General features: G+C 42.2%; 1 protein-coding gene and 1 long non-coding RNA gene across 3 annotated transcripts; one reads left to right on the top strand and one right to left on the bottom strand.

Moving 5' to 3' along the window:
• Positions 1 to 873: 873 nt before the first annotated feature.
• Positions 874 to 1,287, bottom strand: LOC127755660 (nonsense-mediated mRNA decay protein 2-like). Its single transcript, XM_052281348.1, has one exon. The coding sequence runs from the start codon at positions 1,285 to 1,287 to the stop codon at positions 874 to 876; it is 414 nt and encodes a 137-aa protein (XP_052137308.1).
• A 1,922-nt stretch (positions 1,288 to 3,209) lies between these two features.
• On the top strand, positions 3,210 to 7,400 carry LOC127755432 (uncharacterized). 2 transcript variants are annotated; one of them, XR_008013014.1, is made up of 6 exons: positions 3,210 to 3,698; positions 4,243 to 4,437; positions 4,549 to 4,660; positions 5,792 to 5,892; positions 5,970 to 6,078; positions 6,851 to 7,400. It is a non-coding gene; the product is annotated as an uncharacterized LOC127755432 (long non-coding RNA). The 2 variants fall into 2 exon arrangements; XR_008013013.1 differs by having other exon boundaries at positions 3,213 to 3,698; positions 5,792 to 5,844; positions 6,851 to 7,389.
• Positions 7,401 to 13,491: the final 6,091 nt, after the last annotated feature.

Here is a 13,491-nt window from a genome sequence, read left to right as displayed (position 1 = left end):
GTCTCCTTTACTTCCTACCAGCTCTAGTTAAACTCTTCTAGACCTCTTCTCTGAACGAAGCTTCCCCTATATATACAGCTAACATGTTTGTTACTCAGTAGTTCTCTGACAGCTAACATGCGACCAGCAGGCCATTCGTCTTCTCTCTATATATACACGGCTGGTTCTAGAGGTCACTGAAACTGATCCATCAATACCTTGAGTGAGAGAAGACGCTGTCACTTTGTACACTGATAGAGCAACAATGCAGTGTAGTGCTCGACTGCAGCTAGGGTGAGAAATGGCTTTGTTTTCAACTGGCCTCTCCTTAGGAATGCAAGGCATCTGGAGAATCTGTGAGAAAGGTACTTGATCAACTTTTCTCTACTAAATATTGGGTGTGTCATTGTCACCAAACAGCATTTGGAACTGCATTTCATCATGTTGAAAATTTGAAACTCATTGGAGACTTCGATTTGGCACCTTTTAGAAGAAAGTAATTTGGTTTTTGTATGGTGTATTGGTGTACACCATCATCTTCAAGGGCACTCGTAATTTTCAAGCACATTGACAACATGCCAAAAGAAAAAAAAATCTTATTTTCAATGTGTGGTAATAGTAAGTAGATCGTCAAAAAACCAGAGCGACCGAAGCACCAAGATTCTAGTTTATCTTATGTTCATGTCTGATAATTTTACCGAACTTTTTTTGCTTATGAACTGTTCGACTGACGATGTAATTACATCATTTTTTTTATGCAGGACCAACTAAATCCCTTACACAAGGATATGGTTGACGGAGTTTAGGAATTTGGTTACCGACAGTTCATGTCAGTACTAGGTGTTTTCAGTTTCCTAGGTCATGTTATGCAGGACCACGGCACCAATCGTCTCACTAGATGATTTCATCGTCCGGGTTCTCCTCGCAGATTATATCCTCTGCATCATAGCATTCAATGTCATCATCGTCGAGGCTCTCATCATCATCATCATCATCTTCCAGGTCCTCCTCGCGGTCGATTTCCTCCTCGTCGTCGAAGATTTCATCATCGGGGTTCTCCTCGCAGATTCCGTCCTCCTCATCGAAGCATTCAATGTCATCGTTGTCGGTCTCATCATCCAAGTCCTCGCCGGAGAAGAAGGTCGTGTCCTTGGCGGCGGTGATCCTAGACTCGACGTGGCCATAGTTGCTCTGTGCCGCGTCAGATATCTCGGTGTTCTCGTGCACCACCGCGAAGCTGCTCTCGCTGCCGTCGTGGAGCTCCACGCTGTCGCCGTCGCTGTTGCTGAGAACGACCCAGTCCTCCATGGCCGGCGTGGCGCTCTCCTCCTCCTCGGCGGCGGCGGCTGCTGCTGCTGCGTGCGTAGATCGAAGTATCGAATAACCGATCGTGGTGAACTCTGGTTGGTGGGGTGGTGATCAGATTTCGCTGTGAGGTTCGAGGCGGTGAGGAGCGCTGCTTATATTGGGGTGGAATTATACGGGGGGTAGGATTCGAACTCGGCGCTAGCTGTGTGTCGATGTCCGTTTCAGTTTCTGAAGAAATCCAGAATCGGAAACGCGTACGTTTTCGCTCCCGGGTGCAGGTGCACGCGCTATCAGTGGGGCGCGATTCGTCCGCAGCAGCCGTCCACACGGCCAGCAGGGCGCTGTTTCGCCGCCGTCGCCCAAAACATTTATTTAAAAAAAATTCCTACCAAACACGGAATTAATTACTACTGGTCTATTTAGAGCAAGTATAATAGTAGGCTACAAGCCGGCTAAATGCTGAGATGGAGGAGAGAAGAGAGGAGAGAGAGGAGAAGCGGGCTGTAAACTTACAGCCGACTTGAACACAAGAACCAAGAAACTCTGTGAGAGAGGTAAGTGGGCCCTGTATTAATTGTAAAGAGCTAACTATTATATGGGTAAGCTAAGAGAAGACTACACAGAACCTTATAGTTAACAGGTCGGCTGTATTACTAGCCTTGCTCTTAGTAAACTGTGTGCAACGATACTACTGGTTCGTGTACACATAATAGTGAGTTATAAGGGCAGTCCCAACCTTCCACCTAAGATGGTGTCTATAGCATTAACTATATTACCATGGAGCACTTTTAGCTTATGTGGCACTATATTAATTAAGAGAGAGTGAAGAGAGGAAGAAACTGGGTCTCATGCAAAACACAGCTTCAACACGAGAACCTATACACTAGACATTATCAAGTTTTGCATTGAGAGATAATAGTATCTTCATAATAGATGAAGAATAAATATGACCGGTCGAGAAAAGAGATAATGTATTTATTAATGGCCCACTTTAAGAAACCATAGGTTATAGAGTGTAATTTCTATTGTGATGTCTTATTGACATGGCATCATAGACACTGCTTATGAACACTATGGGTTGGGACTACCCTAAGTCTACTATAAGCTTAGGTGGAGGAGAGAGGTAGTGAAAAATTAAGGATGTGACGTTTTTGACCAAAATTTTTTGGATCTAGACAAGGTCCAACTGAAGATCTACTAGAACGGTAAGTAAAACATCACCTTTTGGAGATGTGATAAATACGTTGTATCGGTGTGTCCCCGTCCGCGTCGCTATCGTCCCGGGGGCGACATGGACGGTGAAAACCCTCCGCCGCCTCCCCTCCATCCTCCTCCCCTTCGCCTTGCTGCTGCCCGAGCGGCTCGTCGGTAAAGCTGGATGGCCGCAAGGCTAGCGGCGGCGGGGCGCTCTCTACACAAGTATGCCCAGCAGCGGGGAACACCGGGGTCTTCTCGGCGGCGGCGGGTCACAGGAGATGGCGCCCGGGCAGGCAGCGTGGTGGATCTGGCCACGCCGGCTGCGGATCCGTCTTCCCCGACGCCGGATCTGGCCTTGCCGCGGCCAGATCAGGTCTGGGCGACCCTGACGACGGCGGACCTCGCGGCGATCACTACACCATGACACTGGATTACCAACAGACATCTGTTGGCAAATATAAACTATTACTGATAATCTATCTGTTGCTAAAGGCTTTTGGCAACCTATATGTCGGCAATACCATGTATCAAGACATATTATATGTTAGCAATTCTAAATATGTTTAGGGTCAAAATATATGTCAGCAATTATAGGAGTACAAACCAATTGTATGTCAGCAAAACTTATTGACCATCTATCTGTCAGCTATGTTCGGTACATCAGATCTTAATCCAACGGTTAGGACAGAGGCGAAGTTTAACCCTAGCGCGTTCCCTACTCCATCCACCGCGCCACCTCCACCCACCACGCGCGCCGCCTGCATCTCCGCCAAAATTTACCGCGCCGCCTCCTCTCCATCGGTCTCCCTCCACACGCATCCTCCTCCGCCGCCTAATCTGCCTCTGGGCCGCCGCTCCTCACTCCCCCATCCACACCTTCCTCTTCCCTATCGGCCTTCTCCCCGACAGCCTCCCTCTTCCCCATCGGCCGCCGGCAAGAGAGGGCTCTGAGAAGGGAGCCCTACGACGCCCGACGTTGCGTGCCCAATTCCATCCGTGGACAACCATGTTGGGAGGTGAACCAGGTCGGCGTGAATCAGATCTAGGAGGCGGTGAGCACGAAGCTGTGCATCACCTTCGACGGGCTAGCACAGCCGTGCGCCAAGGTATGTGGCAGCAACGAAGCGATGATTTTCTGTGATTTTCATGCAGGCCGGTGGGTTCCCCAAGCCGGAGACCGTTCAGAGAAGAAGGCCTTCATGTTCAGAGATCAGGTTGTATACATTAATTGCTTCCCTGCTACTTCTGAAAAATTTGCTGCTGCTAGTGTTCTGAATTTGCTGTGTGATTGCAACAACTGTAGCATTTCCTCCATGTCTTGTTGAGATGGCAATAAGTCTATCACCATGCATTTTTTTCCCTATATTTGTTTGTGCCTGAGTATTTGCTGATTAATTAATTGCTAGCCTCCCTCATTTCATTTTACAGTCCATACAAAGGGATTAAGTGATCAACAACATATTGACTCATCTGAAATTAACCTGTTTGAACTCTGCAACAAACGGCACAGCATAATTAAATACCTGATTAACTATGTATTATTCATGATCTTGATCACTCTTCCTGCATACTTGCATTTAATTGCCTGCAATGCTCGATCTCGCTCTATATGTTTGTTTTGCTTCATTTTTAAATTTTTATACAGGTCATGCATAGCATTTTTAACTTAGCATGTTGGTTTTACTTTATATACATCTTAATTAGCTTTGCCAAAGATACAGTCAAAGATAATATTGACTTTGCTTGCTGCACATGCAGGCCTTGCTGCCGGGGCAGTAGAGGAGCATGTACCAGAGCCAGAGGATGATTTGTTGGATCATTGCTCAGTAGAGGAACATATAAATGTAGACTTGTTGGATCCAACCTTTCTTATTTGCTTATGATTTTACCTCAATGTCCAACAATGCTGGGTTGTTTGGCTAGCCACTGATGACCTGAAGGCTCATATACCATGTAAGTTGCTATGCTCCTATTATAGTTGCTTGGTCAATAGGAAATATGAGAACCTTCTTAGTCTCAATTTAGCTACTTGTATATAATATTATATATTCCCTCTTCTAATAGAAATGACAGTTTGATGGTAGTCAAAACCTTTCCAATGTCAGAGAAGGCCTCCTAGAAGGTTGTACAAGTCACCACCAATGAAACTAATGACCTGATCAGGCTCATATGCCATGTAAGTCAGCACGCTCTGATAGTTTGGGCAAAATATTGGGTATCATAAATTGCATTTTGTTTATTCTTGGGGGATTGCTTTCTTTTCCTTTTAAATTGAGACATACTCCTATATATCTTGTAGCTGTTTTCAGTCTCTGGGGAATATGAGAACCTATGAGCTACAATTGAGCTTCTGCAAATATATTTGAAAGGCTAATTGATAACTTTACATGCACCGCGTATTACATCAACTACCCAAGTCAAGTTCCCGTATATATCAATTTTAGAAACATGAATGTACACTATGCATGGACTGAGTTTTTACTTGTACAATGTGCCATCTTAGTATAATTATTTAGATAAACTCCCTTAGTTGTTCTCTGCAAAGTAGGTGCCTAGGTGGTTATCTGCCCTTACAGTGAATAGTCATAGTATAATTTGAAGGAGTCTTCAGACTGTAGTTTTTTTTTTATCCATGTTACTTAATTATGAAAATGTCACCTACATACATTACAGTTCTGATATAAGTTACCATTTGCTAGTGAGAGCACAACTGGAGTACTATATATGATTTGCAAATTGTGGGCAGCCCCCTCCTTGTAGTGTCAGAGAAGGGTACCTCAATGATTTGCAGATCACCACTGATATCTAAGCTCATACACCATGTAAATCAGCACGCTCCAATAGTTTGTGACATAACTCGCATCTCTTCTTTTTAATTGAAGCTGTCCTGCGTCTATACGGTTGTAATTATGTTGCTTTAATGTCAATTTCTCATCAAATGGAACTGGTAGTTTAATATTGGACTATGAGAATGTCAGAACTATGCTACCGATTGAATTAAATGGAGGAACTGCACACTGACCCTTTACCTGCACATTTGGCATTGACTTTTAATTCAAAAGTAGAAGTAGTTGTACATTTTATTTATCATTATATAGGCAATATCAGAACTCATGTGCCAAGCGGTGATTCTCATTTTGCACTGCATTTGGTATTTACCATGCTTCGCTTTGTCAGTTGCACTGCATATTTTTGTGATCACTGTTCTAGGCTATCTGTGCATGCATTGTATTCAGACAGTTCTGTTTTTTTTTATAAAAAAATCACGTTACGTGGAATAACAGTACATATTGTTTTTCTTCTTCAGCAATAAAGATATTGGTTTACTGCCTTAAGTGAGGAAAAGGGAAAAGTATACAGGTGCCCTTGCATGACTTTACATGATTAATATTGTAAATGTTTATACAGGTCATCATAGCCTATCTCCCTTATCATGTTAATTTAACTGGTTGTAAGGATCTTAATTAGTTTTATCCAATTTACAGATTTATTGATTATTTGAACAACTAGAGTAATGCTCCTGACTTCCTATTGATAAAGAACGATAATTCTCCTCATGTGGATCTACAACACAACACATGTGTCGTCAACAAGGTATCATCTCTGTAGGACTCTAGCTATTTTTGTGTACCATGGTTTATAATAAGCTTATCGATTATCGATCTGTTGTGGTATTTTTCTCTATAACTTTTTTATCTCCAAAAACATGTCCTAAGCTGAATATATAAAAATTTAGTTGGTAAAATTTCAGTGTAGTTTGGAACTTCTGAGTACTATTTATCTCGGAACTTTGAGGAAGTGCATGACACTGAATATATCTTAAATGCAAAAGGACTGTTGAGGTAATAAAGTGAAAAACAGTCCAATAATAAAGACACTTATTAGATTATGTAGTACTAGGAGACATATATGAATGGTATGATTTCAGTCATGTGCTTATGGTTTATCCACCATTTACTTTTTAAATCTTTAATTCATACTACCGGTTATTTAGTGGATGCAATACTGGAATGGAAATGTATGGTGTGAAACTTCCGGCCAGCTTCTGCTTTTATTTTGAATGTAGCTGCCAAGCCAATCTTCAGTATTTGTAGTACTAATTGTTGAGCTTTAATTTGTCCTCGGTTATTGTTAATATTTGTGTCTCTTCTGCAACTTTTTTATACATCTTTCTATTGTGGACACGAGAAAATATTAGTTCTCTGAAGTAGATAGTATGTTCCTTAGTAAATATCGGCATACATTTCGGCTAGTAGCTAATGACTATGGGCTTTGATAGCAGGTTTTGAATATATTTCTTTTCATCCAGTATATATGGCATTCAATGTTATTGTCTATGTGATAATACAGGTTGATCATTTTGCAGGCTGTTCTGTGTTGATCCTGTATTTACCTTGGTGGTAACATGTATTTTGGGGTGTGCTTTTGGCATTTTTGTACATGCCTAGATATGTTGCTTTGCTATTTTAGATGTTTATTGGAGTAAATAATTGTATTTCCCAATAATGGAAATGGCAAATGTTATGTATTGCTAGAAAATTGTACAAGGCATTTCTCATTGAATAGCAAAATCATGTATTGCTGGAATGTTATCATGGAAACTATTGATTAGTATGTGATAGCATACGATTAATAGAATTCCATGCATAGAAATTTCGTTTCTGCCCTCACTTTCATGTCCAATATTGATTATACCCCTACTTTTTAGGGTTTTCGTTTTTACCCTCACTTTTTTGAATCAAACAATTTTGTTGCCCTTGTTTTGGATGGAGAAGTTAACAGTGTTAACTTATTGTCAAAAGGACATTTATACCCCTTCCATCTCTATTCATTAATTGTGTTTTTGCTCTTAATTTATGTATGACTTTGGAAATTTATTGTTGTGAAGATGTTTAAAATTAAATGACAGATTTGGACATATTTGAATTTAGTCATTATAATTTGGACATATTTTGAATTTGATGGAATTTTGATGAAATTTTGGCAACATTTTGACAGAAATTGAACAAAATTTTGACAAAATTTCAAAAATATTTTACACAATCATATGAAGTCATAGAACAACCTCACAAGTATCACAAACATTGACAACATAATAGCCAACACCAACATAGGCGCCGCCGTTGCCGCCGGCGTAATGGACCCCGCTGGTGAGCCCGTAGCCTGGCGCGCGGCCAGCCGCGTTACGTTGTCCGCGGGAGTCGGATTCCACTGCCCCGTGATGATGGCGTGCGGTGATGGATTCCTCGGCGACCGCGGCGGTCGGATTCCAGCTTCGGTCCGCGCCGATCGCCTTGCCGGCCGCCTCCAAGACCCCTGTTGGCCGCCGCCTCCAAGCACCCTCTCGGCCGCCGCCGCCACCTAGCCCTCTCCTCACTGCCGCCTAGCCCCCTCCCGCCGGCCGCCTACCACCCTCCCTGCTGCCGCCTAGCGTGCGCCTCTGCTCGCCGGCGGGAGGGGCTGTGCCTGGCCGCCGCCTACCCCTCTCCCCACTGCCTGGCAGCCACTCGCCGCCACCTACCCTTCTCTTGCTCGCCGGCGAGAGGCATCGGGAAGAAACGATTCCTGCGCGAGAAAAGGAAAGATGGGAAGTGTTAGATATTTCCCAGGGGTAAAATGGTAAAACACAAATTGGAAAAATCTTTATTTCCTTTATTTCTCTATTTTTTTTACTGCCATAAATCTGGTCCCACTAACTTCCATCCAAACCAGGGGTAAACGTCTCTTTCGGTTCAAAAAAAATGGGGGCAAAAACGAAAACCCTAAAAAGTAGGGGTATGGTCAATATTAGACATGAAAGTGAGGGCATAAACGAAATTATCCCAGTTTTTTTATTCCTCATATGAGATGTGCTGACAAAATATCTGTCAGAAAAAGTGATATTTCCCATTGAATTATCTGTCTGTAAAACGCCAACAGTCGGCAAAGACTATCTGTCGGTAAATATTATCTGTCAGCAAAGATAAAACAATACCGTGCACCTATCTGTCGGAACAAGTTTATCTGTCGGTAATGATATTTGCCGGCAGCAGTTGGTCTGACAGACCTTGCCTGACACATAATATAACAGCATATGGGGTCTTTACTGACAGATTTGTAGTTAAGGAATTCAGGGCGTGGTGTAGTGGATGGTGGCCGGAGGAGATGCGAAGCGGCAGCAGGAGGCTGACGCAACGGCACAGAGAGGCTGCCGGGGTCGGCGCGAGCGCGACGCCATCTTTACATAAATAGGGTTACTACAGGCAAATCATCCCTCAACCTTGTCAAAAATAATTAATAGTTTCTTCTAAATGAACGAGTTAATATTTTTTTTAAAAAAAAGAGTAAAATACTGCATTTGAAAATCTAAACAGCAACAACAATAATTGTCTTAAATAAGTAATATGTACTGGCTATAAGTTGGTATTTTAACGGATACACCGATTTTCTAGAATAGGGAAGCAGGGAATATAGGAAAAGGATATGGAAAGAGGATTTTGTGCATGTTTAGTATGTTGCCACTTTCAGTCTTACCAAATTTTGGTAGCAAACACACTTCCACTATTACAACGTTTCCAAATTTTGGCTGTTCCAGAAGCTCTCTTTTGAAGGCATCAAAATGTGGTAAAGGCATAAGACCAAACAAAGCTCATGTTACCAAAATTTGATAATACTAAAATATGTCAAAATTAGGCATTACCAAAATTTGATATGCTTGATTTTGCCAACAAAGTGAACAAGCCATTTACATTTGTTAGTAATTCTGATTTTTAGGGTGTTCAGAGTGAAAAATGTCGGACTACTTATAATCGAAGCCATCCCTATAGACACTGTGCATTATGAGATAAACAATTTTTAGACATGTTATCTCATCCTATGTGGCACTTTGAGGCCCCTCATAGGAGGCTCTTACACTGAGATGATAGAACTACAGCTTTTTGGTTTATACATATAAATATTGGGATATCTAAATGGGCTATTACTTGCCATAAAAGTTGAGCATCATTTTAACTAGTTATAAATATGCAAGCGTCTCCCCATCTATCCACATGTGGCTATTAAAGAGCGTGCATTGCATGACCCTCTTTCACGTGTGATAAATTTTCCGAGTACCCAAAAAATAAGCATATAGTGGAGAAAAGAAAAGAAAAGGAGAGAGGTGTTCCCGTCGTCCGTGCGAAAAAAATCTGGCGAAAAAAATGGGCAAAAAAACAAAGGAATCCGATTCCGTGTAAAACAATAATGAAAAAAAAAAACGAATCTGTCCGATTCAAAAAAAAAAAGGAATTGGGTGAAAAAAACTGGGTGAAAAAGATCGGGTGAAAAAAAAAACCGGGAGAAAAACGAATCTGATTCTGTGGACGCGGCAAAAAAAGGGTGAAAAAAAAACTAAAAACTAAACTGTCCGATTCCAAAAAATAATAATTATATGTGACACGGTATATCTTTATCTCTTCTACTTAAAAATTTGAAAATGTTTCCGTCGTCCGTAATAACGAAAAAAGGGCGAAAAAAGCATTAAAAAAGAAAATCTGATTCAATTTACTTCCGTCGTCCATGAAAATCTTATCTTATCTTAATCTCAATCTTTCCGAGGGGACCGAGCAGCGCCCTCCATCCCCGCCCGCGTGATGAAACACTGGCCAAAGCAAAAAAAAAAAAAAACGAAATTGAGCAAAGGGATAAACTAGATTGAAGTTCCCAAAATTAAAAGAGGATAAACGATATTGAAACTCCCCTAACTCGAAAAGAGGGAATAAAATAGATTGAACTTTCCCGACAAAATTCCCCAAATTCGAAGAACCCTAGTTTCGGATAAGAACCCTAAGAGTCAAAATCCAAATCAATTAAGCTAAGTGTTAGGGTTACTTACTGGACTTGAAGCCCCTAAGCTCACCAGAGCTTTCCGGGAAGCAGCACCACCGCACCTTCACCTTCTCGCAGTCGCGTTGGGTTCCCCGTGCGCGCGTAGTCCTGGATCACCCCTCCACCGTCCCTTGCCAAAGACGGGAAGCGTCGGCTTGGCGTCACCCCTCCCACCGATGAGGCCCAGGCGGATTCAGCAGCGTCAGCGGCTTCCCACGAGATTGAGATAAGATTTGTGTGCTTTTTTATTATTTTTCCCGTTCCTTTTATCTTTCTTTGGATTGTCCATTTGGATTTCAATCATATTTACGGATGAAAAGTTGATGTTAGGGATGAAAAGTTGATCTTACGGACGACGGAAGCAAATTGAATCAGACTTTTTTTTTCGCCCGATTTTTTTTCACCCTTTTTTCACGGACGGAATCGGATTCGTTTTCTTTTACCGCGTCACAATTTTTTTGCCGCGTCACATATAATCGGATTCAACTTTTTTCGCTCGATTTTTTCACCCTTTTTTTCACGGACGGACGACAGAAACACTTTTAATTTTTTAAGTAGTAGAGATAAGTAGAGATAGAGAGGTATAGATTTTGAGGTGCTCTTTATCTCAACTCTAAATGTCAACTTTCTCATTTTTCGTTAACACGTTTTTCAAAGTGTTAAATGATGTGTTTTTTTCAAAAAAAAATTCTATATAGAAGTTGTTTAAAAAATTTAAATAAATCTATTTCTTAAGTTCATAATTATTTATGTGCTAATTACGTGCCTTAAAAATCTGACTTCAAGACTGCCGATCGAAGGCAACCTGAGTCGGAGGGCTTTTCCTTTTTTTTTCACGGATGAGAAGTCTAGTCGGACGTTTTTTTTTTCTTTTTTAAGTCGGACCTTTATTTTCATTTTCTTATTTTAAGGAGTCGGACATTTGTTTTCATTTTTTAAGTTTTTTTCTCGCCCATTTTTTAGTTTTCACGGACGATGGAAACGAGTTTTACTTTTTAAGTAGTTTTTTTTTTAACGAATCGGCACTAGACTGTGCCCATTTCATAGAATATAGTGGGAGAAAAACTGTACAAAGCTAAAAAACTTTGGAAAATTACGAGGGGAAAGAAGAAAAAAAATTAAGGGATTAAGGGATTATCTCAAATAGCCTTTTCGCGCCGGCTAAAGTCAAGGTCTTGGCCTCCTCCTTTATCTTTGCGCAGAGCAATAGTATGGAGAGTTTGCTGCGCTGGAAAATTCTTTGATTTCTCTCTTTCAAAATCTCCCATGTCACAAGCAACAGAAGGGTGCGATTTCCTTTTCTCGGTGTCCCTGGGTGTGTTGCTATTGCAGTCCACCGGTCTTGGAGCGACGCAGGTTGAGCCCAATTGCCCGGTTTGATGTGCTCTTGCGACGTCCAGCAAGTCAGATTCTCCCAAATCCTCCTAGAGTATCTGCAGTCTACTAGGAGGTGGAACACCGTTTCCCGGGTATGTCTACAGAGCGGGTAGAAAGTGTTATTCGGCCATCTACGTGTAGTCAGCCTGTCAGCCGTCCAGACTCTGTTTTGGATGGCCAACCATGCGAAGATTTTACATTTGTTTAGCGCCCATGGTTTGCAGATGATTGCGTCGTAGTTTGTATTGATGGATCTAAGAAACTGCATCTTGTAGGCGGAGCTTGTTGTATACTCCCCATGATTGGTGAACTTCCAAGTGATTTCCTCTGTCACGTCTGGACTGAGCTGCACGCTTTGGATTATCGACCACAAAGTCACTATTTGGTCCAGCAGCTCAACTGTCATTGCATCTGGGGAGGAGAAATTTAGGTCTTGCGCCCAGGCGTTATCTGTGACGCCTTCTTTGAGGCTTCTGTTTTTTCTTTTGGATACTGCATATACAAGTGGCATCACATCCCTCGGCCGCCGCCCTTGCATTCAAGCTGAGTTCCAGAAGCTAGCCGTTTCCCCGTCTCCCACAGTTATTGTCGTTGCCGCCGCAAAAAGAGTTTTGTCTGTGTTGTCACATGGGTTGTCCCGGCCAATCCAGGTTCTCTCCGGAGTTTTCCACTCTTGCCACAGCCATTTGATCCGCAATGCTCTAGCAAAGTTTCCTAAATTCAGAATGCCCAGACCACAATAGACAGTCGGTGAGCAGGTTCTTTTCCAATTTACTTTACATTTTCCTCCCGTTAGCTTTTCCGATCCTGCCAGAGGAAGCTCTTTCCTTGCTTGTCAAGCGTCTCCATCGATTCCTTGGAGACCTTTAGCGCAGTAAGAAGGTAGACCTGCTGTGATGATAGCACTGATTTGACTAGTGTAGTTCGTCCGGCGAGTCCCAACTTTCTACCTCGCCAAGCTGCCATTTTTCCCGCCAATTTGTCAAACAACGGCTGTAGGTCTGCCTTGCGCAATTTGCTCGTTGTTAGGGGAAGTCCAAGATATTTCATAGGTAGGGAAGCTCTTGTTGCCGGGGTGTTTTGGAGCACCTCATCCAGGTCCATGTTTTCGCATCTGATGGCCACCACTTGTGTTTTTTCTATATTTGCACGTAAGCCGGTTGCGAGGCCAAAGCGATGTAGAATGGCAGTGAAATTCTGCACTTCGGATTTTTCTGGTTTAATAAAGACTGCTGCGTCATCCGCGTAGAGGGAAGTATGTAGTGTCATAGACTTTCCTCGCAGCTTGCTTAGTAGCTTAAGTACTGTCGCTTTGCTAAGTAGTCTTTGAAGTGGGTCAATTGCTAAGATGAAGAGTAGCGGGGATAGGGGGTCTCCTTGTCTTAGGCCTTGCCCATGAATTATTTTGGTACCCGGTATTCCGTTTAGGAGTTTCTTGGAGCTGGAAGTTGCGAACAGAGCCGAAACCCAGTCACAAAAACGCTAGCTGGGGGAAGCCTCGATGTTGAAGAAGAGATGCCAATGTATGGCATATAAACTTGCACGAGTTGGGATACAAATCAGGGGTTGTATCAATACAAATAAAGATAAAGAAAATCTCAGCGTGCTACATTTGCTGTTTCTGAAATTTTTTCCATCAATTCCTACCAACTCTGCTTACACTCTTCTTCCATTTCTGACAGCTAACATTGTTTTAATTATGGATTTTCATTATAAAGGATATACACAGTCCGGGATGGTGGAAGAAACGCCGACCGATTTTTTATTAAGAAGAAAGGGTGCCTC

The sequence above is a fragment of the Oryza glaberrima genome, chromosome 11 (genome assembly GCF_000147395.1).
Source record: "Oryza glaberrima chromosome 11, OglaRS2, whole genome shotgun sequence".
Classification (NCBI taxonomy): domain Eukaryota; kingdom Viridiplantae; phylum Streptophyta; class Magnoliopsida; order Poales; family Poaceae; genus Oryza; species Oryza glaberrima.
This window is presented reverse-complemented; position numbering and strand designations above follow the sequence as displayed.